Source organism: Oryza sativa, chromosome 12 (genome assembly GCF_034140825.1).
Source record: "Oryza sativa Japonica Group chromosome 12, ASM3414082v1".
Lineage (NCBI taxonomy): Eukaryota > Viridiplantae > Streptophyta > Magnoliopsida > Poales > Poaceae > Oryza > Oryza sativa.
Genome location: NC_089046.1, coordinates 13,185,052 through 13,194,715, shown reverse-complemented (window position 1 = coordinate 13,194,715; position 9,664 = coordinate 13,185,052). Strand labels below are relative to the sequence as shown.

The 9,664-nt window shown below is 37.4% G+C and overlaps 1 protein-coding gene across 1 annotated transcript; it reads left to right on the top strand.

Moving 5' to 3' along the window:
* Positions 1-1,747: 1,747 nt before the first annotated feature.
* LOC4352065 (asparagine--tRNA ligase, cytoplasmic 2) lies at positions 1,748-4,667 on the top strand. Its single transcript, XM_015763604.3, has 8 exons — positions 1,748-2,277; positions 2,378-2,617; positions 2,756-3,301; positions 3,369-3,557; positions 3,651-3,715; positions 3,803-3,932; positions 4,035-4,093; positions 4,320-4,667. The coding sequence occupies exons 1-8, from the start codon at positions 1,843-1,845 to the stop codon at positions 4,501-4,503; spliced, it is 1,848 nt and encodes a 615-aa protein (XP_015619090.1). The 5' UTR covers positions 1,748-1,842; the 3' UTR covers positions 4,504-4,667.
* Positions 4,668-9,664: the final 4,997 nt, after the last annotated feature.

Genomic DNA, 9,664 nt, shown 5'->3' with positions numbered 1-9,664 from the left:
CAAAGAAAGTTCATATAATAAAATAATAGAACACAAATATCAAAATGAAAAAGATGAAATTTTCAAAAAAAAATTTCATATAGAACACAATAATGACAATCTAGAACACGTGACAAGATTAATTAAAATTCAGAATAACAAATAAAATAAATTCATAAAATAGAAAAATAGTTATAAGAGTTAAATAGGAATATAATTTATAAATAAAAAAATCAAAATGAAAAATATGAAATTTTCAAAGAAAGTTCATATAATAAAATAATAGAACACAATAATGACAAATGATAATAAAGAAAGGAAAAGCAACAGACCTGTATATGAGTAGAATGGTGGCGGTTGATGGGATATCTAAAAACTATTAAAAGAATCCCAAATAGAATTTCAATGATAATTAAAAGGAGGGACGACAGAAAACGTTAAGCAGCACGATCACGACGGTTGGCGGGACTTCTAAAATGTAAAAAAATAAACCCTGATGATAATCATGTTTGATTTTTAAATCTCAATGATAATAAAGAGGGGAAACAGCGGGTGAGCTGTAGAGAAGTATAGTGGCAAAGACACTGATGGTTTGGCGAGACTTTTAGAAAGTAAAAAAAGGAAAGAACCTAAACGATAACCGTGTTCGATTTTTAAAATCTCAATGATAATAAAGAGGGGAGGTAGCGGGTGAGTTGTAGAGAAGTATAGTGGCAAAGATGCCGATGGTTTGGCTGGACTTTTAGAAAGTAAAAAAATTGAACCCAAACAATAATTATGTTCAATTTTTAAAATCCTAATAATAATAAAGCGAGAAGGCAGTGGACGGGCCATAGAGAGTATAGTGGTAGCGTTTGACGGGATTTCTAAAAATTATAAAAAGGAACCCTATGAGTCAATAACCTCTAAAATCTATAAGGTCCAATTTTTAAAGGTTTTAAGGAGAATGAATAGAAGCAGTGTTAGATCGAGAAAGCAAATAAATGAGGGGTGACAAAGAAGGGGTGGCTATAAAAACACAGGGATGATAAGATTTGGTCTTTCAAAAAATATTAAGACAACGAGCTAGTTATTTAATAAATTTTAAGTAAAATCATATAAAAATAGATAATTTTGTTTGGGTGCTACTCGCGCAATTGCGCGGGCCACCCGCTAGTTTTTATAATATAAGTAGAGATAGAGAAAGAAACAAGTCATATAGATTACCCTGTGTGCACGCGCGCAGGTTCTCCACGTAATCGAAAAAAAAAACGCATCATAAACAGACGGACTCCAGTTTATTTGAAGTACAACCTTGCTGAGCAATACGAAAACAATTGTTATTCAAAAATTTAACTGCCAAAAAATTAATTTGGCGAAACACACATCTAAAACTTTAATGAATCCTTAATAAAAACCAACACACGTCTCAATGTCAAAAAAAAAAGAAAGAAAGAAAGAAAGGAAAAGACACAACCCAAAGTCCCAAACTCATAAGAAGAGAACACCTTTGTTCCATTCCCAACAAAAGAAAGAAAGACGAAGGACAAAATCTTCTGTGACTCATTGCATGATGCATTTAACTAGGTAGTAATTTAATCCGTTGCAGTGTTGCACAAATAGTGAAAGCATAGCTGAAACCCCAAGTAGAAGCAACCACAAAACCCAACTTACCCTCTTACCCCCCATCTCCTCACACACATTTCCCTCCAAAACTCCCAGAAGCAAAGCATCCTTCCCTCTCCCGCCATGTTCTTCCTCCTCCACCACCTCCACTGCTACATATCCCACATCACACATCCCCTCTCTCCTCCCCAATCCCAATCAAACCAGCAAACCAACCAAGAATTTCAGTTTCAACCAGCCACTGTACTTCAGCCAGCCATGGCGGCCTCCTCCTCCTCCACGTCGTTCTCTTCGTCTTCGTCCCACGAAGGAGACGCGGGCTCGTCGTACATAGAGTGCTTCAAGTACTCGAGGCGCGCCACGCTCCGCTCCGTCGTTGGCCGCCCCGACGGCGGCGCCGGGCTGGTCGGGGAGCGCGCGGTGGTCGGCGGATGGGTGAGGTCGTCCGCCGTCGTCAGGGCGAGGCGCGCTGCTGCTGGCCCCGCGTCGCCGTCGAGGAAGCCCGAGGTGGAGGCCACCGGGCTGACGTGCACGGAGGTGCTCATGTCCAGGGTGCCACTCATCCGCTGCATCGCCAGGCTCATGGCCGGTGGGATCACCGCCGCCGCCTCGGCGGGCGGATCCGCTCGCCGGCCGGCCGTCGGCACGGCGCTGGTGCGCATCAACGACGGCTCCTGCGTGGCTGATCTCCAGGTCATTGATCACTCTATCTCATGGCCATGGCATCCTACTTGTTGAATCATTTTGCTGCTGTAACATAGCAAATCTACTGTGCTTCTTTTCTTTTGTTCAGATAGTTGTGGACTCTGCACTGTTGCCTCTTGATCAAATCACCGCTACTGGAGCTTGTGTTCTTGTGGAAGGCAAGATAGAGCAGGTGGAAGGGACATTGCCGCAGTATGTTGTGCAGATGAAGGTGGAGAAGATTCTGCACATTGGTCCTGTGGATTCAGAGAAGTACCCTAGGTCGAATGCTCATTCATCTCCGGATCTTGTCAGGGGCTACCCGCATCTCGCTGCTCGTACAGCGACGGTAAGAGGATGACTCCTGATGAACTTATCAGATTCAAGTCTTGATCATTATCATTGGTTTGGTCAGTCATGTCTTGTGTTCTTTGCTTCATAAAATGAGCCGTACACTGTTACACATTTTTGCATATTTGTTTTGCAGGTTGCATCAACTGCTCGTGTACGGAGTGAATTGGTCCATGCTGTCCACGCATTTTTCCAATCCAACGGATTCTTCCATGTGAATACACCCACGATAACAACAACAACAGCAACCAGTGCAGGAAACCGCGGCAAAATGTTACGATTAACCCGCCTTTTCAGCAAATCAGACAATGGCAATAGGATCACACCTGAAGCTGTCAGGGCTGCCATCAAGGAGAAGACGAAACAAGTTGAAGCACTAAAGAGAAGCGAAAGCAACAAAGAAGCCCTCGAAGCTGCAGAGCAGGATCTTCAGAGGGCAAATGCTCTTTCAAGGCAGCTCGAGCAAGGAGCAAGTGCAGAGTCCTCCCAAGATGAGTTCTTTCACCGCCCAGCCTACCTGACACCTTGCCATACACTTCATCTCGAGACATACGCCTGTGCACTCAGCAGCGTCTACACATTCAGCCCGGTGTTCCAGGCTGAGAGTGAGAGCTTGGATTCAGACAGGTCTCTGGCTGAGAGGTGGACAGTCGATGTCGAGCTCGCTTTCGCCGAGCTTGAGGTATGATGGATTTCACATTTAAACTACAGAATTCTTCAGAACTAGCTTAGATCATCTTTCGTTTCAGGATGCAATCTCCTGCGCCGAGGATTGTGTGAAGTCACTCTGCAGCACGGTGTCGAAAGATTGTTCAGATGAGCTGAAGTTTCTGTCGTCCAATCAGGCAGGTGATGCCACTAGTAGCGTTATTGAAGCTGCAGTGTCAAGCCCCTGGCAAAAGATTAAGTACACTGAAGCTGTCAATACTCTTCTTCAGGTACGTATAGTATTCATGCTGCACCTGCAATTACAACGCAGTTCTACACTGTTATGTAATATGTATGGTAATAAATTTGTTCATTGTCATCAGGTCACGGATAAAACTTTTGAATCGAAACTTGAGTTGGGCATGCCACTGTCTCGTGTGCATCTGAGGTACTGAAGGGCTCTCAAAAGTACTTTTGCCATTTGAAAGGTTCTATTCTAACTTCTAATATAATTGCGCATGAAAAACAATGGCAGTTATCTGGCTGATGATTTATACAAGAAGCCAGTAATCATATATGATTACCCGAAACAGCTAAAGCCATTTTATGCACGCCTGAAGGAAGACCTGAAGACAGTCTCTGCCTTTGACTTAGTTGTGCCAAAGGTTAAGAAAACATGTCAATTAGAGGAGGGGAAAAAAAATCTCAATTCAAGCATTTCAACACGGTGTTCATGTTGAATACTAATTGTTCTGTCACTCATTCAGGTTGGCATCGTAGCATGTGGAGCTCAGAAGGAGGAAAGGATGGATAATTTAACCTCAAGGTAATCTTTAATTGCTCGAACCTTAATTAGTTGATGTAGTAAATGAAATCCTCAAGGAAACTGACAACAAGTGGAGTTTGGGCCCAACATGGTTTAAAGAAGTCGCATGTTTTTGGTTAAAAACATCAAATTACATCTGCAAAAAATATATAAACAACTATTAGCTGCAATTTGATGAACTTACCATGCACAGGAAGGCATCTGACTTCCATCTTAACTACTGCAGGATTGAGGAGTCAGGGCTGCAGGTTGAGCAGCTGGAATGGTATTTGGACACACGCAGACATGGCACTGTAAAGCACTCTGGTTTCAGCATAGACTTGGAGAGCCTCATCTTATTTGTCACCGGCCTCAAGGATGTCCGAGACGCCATCCCCTTCCATCGAACCAAAGGTCATGCAAAATGTTAGGCAGCAGATCGGTCATATGGAATCCAAGTTAGTAGAAGTTTGCCAGCTTCTGCTAATCGCTGTAAATATATCCGGCACGGTCATGTGGTATTCTACAAAGAAGAAAAATGATCTGTACTGAAAGTAAGAAATATATATAAACAAAATTGATCAGTTATGTCTTACGATGTGGTGTGTTGTGGTCTATCCCTCACCAAAAAATGCACTCAGATAGTCAGATCTCTTGACTCTTGGCATAGTTTGCACATAAACAGAGCCAATTTGTTAATCAATAGTTCAACATAAGACATAAGTGATTGTGACGTATGGAAATCTAGGAGGAATGGTTAAAATTGATTACCAACTAAAACGTGAAAGTGAAGGAGAACATCAAAATTACAAGAGATGGCCTTATTATCCAACATGACCCCCCACCCCCCCCCCTCTCCCTGTTCTCGTTGGCCTAAACAGTAATCGACGATTGTTGGGAACTTTCTTCATTTTATTCTTACTCTATGCATAGCAAATAACTGTGCAAAGATTAATTGGAACGTACATTCAAAAGTCAGTGAAATTACCACTTCGTAAGCCTAGCAGTGCCTCCAATCTATTATCTATCTATCTATCTATCTATCTTCTATCTATTATTATATATACTAAAAGTCCATTAAATTCCTACAAAAGCTCCTAAACCGCCACGTGGCGCTCCTACAAACACTCCTATGCCGCCATATGGCACTATCTAATCTCACCGTCGATTTTCACTTAAATTGGTGGACCCGTTAATTTATACCATTAGATTAGATCTATTATTAAAAATGTGATAGTTTTTCCTAAAAAAATATACAACTGGTGGCTGGGAAAAGGAAAGAAAACTAATGTAAAAAAAAGAAAGAAAATTAAATGTCCGTACGCAAGTATAATTAAAGAAAAAACAAATAGAGCTTCCTACCCCGTTAGGCGGAAGAAAAAAATAATAAACATCTACGTACGATGAAAAATGATAAAGCCAAAACAATGTGTAGTTGGGATTTTGTATAATATAAAATATAATATTACATAATATACGGAAGTATATGATCTATAATAATATCAAATATCAAATTAACTGTCTCTAAACATTATCTTTTAAATTATTTTTAATTATATGCCAATCGATTGTATTCGTTTAATTATACAAAGTATCGCGGTATAAAAGTAATGTTGTGGTTCAAAATACATCATGGCACATCGGGTCGACATACAATAGGTAACGTTAGAGACTTATTAAACTTACTACAAACGCTTCTAAATAGCCATGTGGTGCTCATACGAATGCTTCTACGCCACCACATGGTGCTCTAATAAATTAGACAAAATCTTGCAAATTGTGAGAAAAAACATCCAATCATTTTTATTGGTGGACCCACTATTTTTAAACTATTAGATTAGATTTATTTAAAATACAGCCTACGTAACCTGCTCGAATAAAAATCGCGTGTATAGTTGCACGTATAAATACGTACTTCCGTACTTTGCTACTCACTGAAAAAAAGGAAAAAAATGTGATTATGATTGAAAAAAAGAAGGGTTAGCCCTGCCATGGTCCCACCAAATTGTTACGAGTAACACGTACATACGTACTGTTCACCCAAAAAAAAGTGAAAAAAAATCTCAAATGTATAATACGTACTACCTACTATTCACCGGATTGAGAAATAAAATTCTCCTGGGTATGTACAAACTACGCACCATCCTTCACTCCTCGAATCTTTATACATAAAATCAACATTCACCCGTTCCCTAATAAACTTATCTAAATAATAAATAGATGTATATGGGAAAATATTATGACTACATTTGATATTAACTATATTTTTATTTAAAAACTATCACATTGACGCATATTTAGAGCTTTGTCCATTAAATATCATATAATCGCTATTAAGCCACCACGTAGTACTTTTACAAATGCTCCTACACCACCACGTGACATTTTAATAAATTAGAAAAATCACAAAAATTACAAGAATAAACAAAACATCCGGTTGTCGATTTTCACTAATATATGGTGGACCCATTGTGCACACGTAGTTCTCCACCTATTTCCTTTCTCTTCTATTTTCTCATTTTTTTAGATGGAAAAAATATTTTAGGATAAAAAAAATTTAGACAATTATATAATCTAAATCATATAGCTAACTTTTTATTGGTGCACACCATTAGATTATTTAGTATAAAACATATAATTGAAGATCCAAGTTAACTATATTATTAAAAAATTATTACTCTGGGTCATATATATTCTAATAACTATTGTCTTTGATTGATCCATACATTTTTAAGATATATATATATATATATATATATATATATATATATATATATATATATATATATATATATATATATATATATATATATATATATATATATATATATATATATATATATATATATATATATATATATATATATATATATATATATATATATATATATATATATATATATATATATATATATATATATAGATTTTTAAATATTCTGATTAATAACATACACTTAAATTAGAACAATTTTAAACAAAGTAGTTTAATTAAAAAGTATAGCACACAAAGTATTTTCTAATAGATCTAAGACTATACTCCCTCCGTCCCAAAAAAAAAACTCAACTTCTGGAGTTTGAATTTTATCCACCAAAAATAAACTTCTACCGTAGTATCAACCCTCAGCACATAAGACGAGAAATTTTATTCCTTAAATACCCTTTACCTATCTATCACCACTACTACTTTTTCCAATAATGAGGGCTATTTCAGGCATTTTTACTCCCCACTAATTTACATTGGGATGCTAGGATTGGTCTTTTTTTTGGGACGAAGGGAGTATGTTTTTATAAAAATAGATAACTCAAAACAATGACCCATTCAATCTAAGTTAATCCTCTTGCCTTACGTAACTCACCCATCATCTCCTCTCTAATAATGAGGGCTATTTTGGGTATTTTTACTCCCCACTAATTTTACATTGGGATGATAGGATTGGTCTTTTTTTTTTGGAACGGAGGAAGTATGTTTTTATAAAAATAGATAACTATTTAATCCTCGTGCCTTACTTATACCTCTAACTCACCCATCATCTCCTCTCCAATTCAATTATCTCCTCTTCTTTTTTTAACTAACATAATATAACTATTGTTTTATTTATAATTAATAATATAAATCAAGATAACATTAGCTATATTTTACTATAAAAAGTTAAAATACATCATTTGATGGTAGACCCTATCGTTTGAATGGCAACTAAATAACAACGAAAAATTAATCGAACATATGTATTATGTTATACTAAATCACTTAACGTAACAAAAATCAATAAAAGCCCTCTAGAGCGCTCACAAATCGCCATATAATATGTCCTAATATTATAAGAAAAAGACAAAATTTGATACAGGACAACCAAAAAACGTGTAAATTGGCTAGGAGACACCGCAAAAACGTAACATGGCTGATGAATACTAAAAAATTGTGTAATTGGCTATAGGACACCAGAGACAATATTTTATAATTTTTAGGTCGAAAGAGGTGAGAATTTTTTTTGAAATGGTGAGATTGCCCCTAACACGGAGCCCCCCCGCCGTCTCCCCCACCGTGAGCGGCGGCGGTCAAAGCCTTCCCCACCGCAATCCGCCGCGGCGGCGCCATCCGCTACTTCCGATGCAGCAGTGTCCTACGGGTCGGCGGAGCACCCTCAGCGACGGCGTGTCTTGAGCCGTTGGAGCTCACCTCTCGTCTCCATCTTCGTCCGCCACAACCGCCAATCCTCTTGTCGGACGAGAGCTTGTCGCCGGTCAGATATGACGTATTGCTTTGTGATTTGCTCGATTCCGTTGGTTTCCAGCTTTTAATCATGTGGATCCTCCCAGCTAATTCTATTGAGTTTGATTCAGAGTCCGTTGGTTTAATTTTTAGCTTATTTTGAATCGAACTTTGTTTATTTTTTCTTTGGGCATCGTATGGGATGTAATTGTGCATATATGGATGGAGGGTGCCGCTTGGTTGGATTGACGGGCAAAAAATTATTGTGACGATTGGAAGTTACTAATTTTCAAATAGTTAAGATATGGATAAATGTGAATTTGTCCATATTTATCTCTATTTTTTTTTGACACAGGGAGTAACCAATAGCCTTTTTTGCACGAAAAGAAACAAAAATGAACATAACGTACACTGACTGCAAATCACCGAGCAACACGTGGCTGGACTTACGAGGTGCTAGATTAAATTTAATTCAATTAAATTGACTTACGAGGTGCTAGATTAAATTTAATTCAATTAAATTGGTGTGTCTATTATTTTTAACTATTAGATCTATTTTTTAAATAAAATCTTAAGTTACCATGGGGCACGTCCTATAAAAAAGGGATAATCCTTGGAAATTCTTAGAAAAAAATGAAGCACCCTGTCATCGGCTTTCACTTAAATCATTTAGAAAAATTAGAAAAAATAAAATCTCTACCTCCTCCTCGCTCTCACATCTACACAATAGTGTCGTCCCCTCCATATTGTTTTATCTTTTTTTTTAAATAATGTTTGATATTTTTTTAAAAACAAAGTACAAACGCGGTTGCTCACAACGCGCACACTCAGCTCTATGAACTCACACATGCACATACCCTATGAGTACTTTCGAGAGACTAGGCTGACATATTTTTAGATTGACAAAGTCACTACGTACTTCTCGCTGTCAACGGGTACGTCACCTACTACTGAAATAATTTGTCCAAGTCTAGGACATGAACCCAAGTGGGCAAATTCCATCACAATGAACCTAACCAGTTGAGTTACATTTACTTCGCAATTATATTGGATATTAAAACAACCATAATTTTAAGCTATATTTCTGGAATACTCATATGCCTTTTAAACCGGTGGAATCACTATTTCTAATAGTTAGATCTATCTTATATAAGAAAAAAATATATGTGTATAAATGTTACATCACATTTCAAAAATATTATTGTGCAATTATATGAAATGTTCATAGATGGATCGGCTCTCAAATTATATCAATCATATTAGGCTGTATAAACTCATATATTTAGTGAAGCTTCATGTCCCACCCAATTAATCCTCGAATAAACCATGATAATATATATGCAATTAAAAAAGTAAAATACCTTAGTTTTACCTTACGCTTA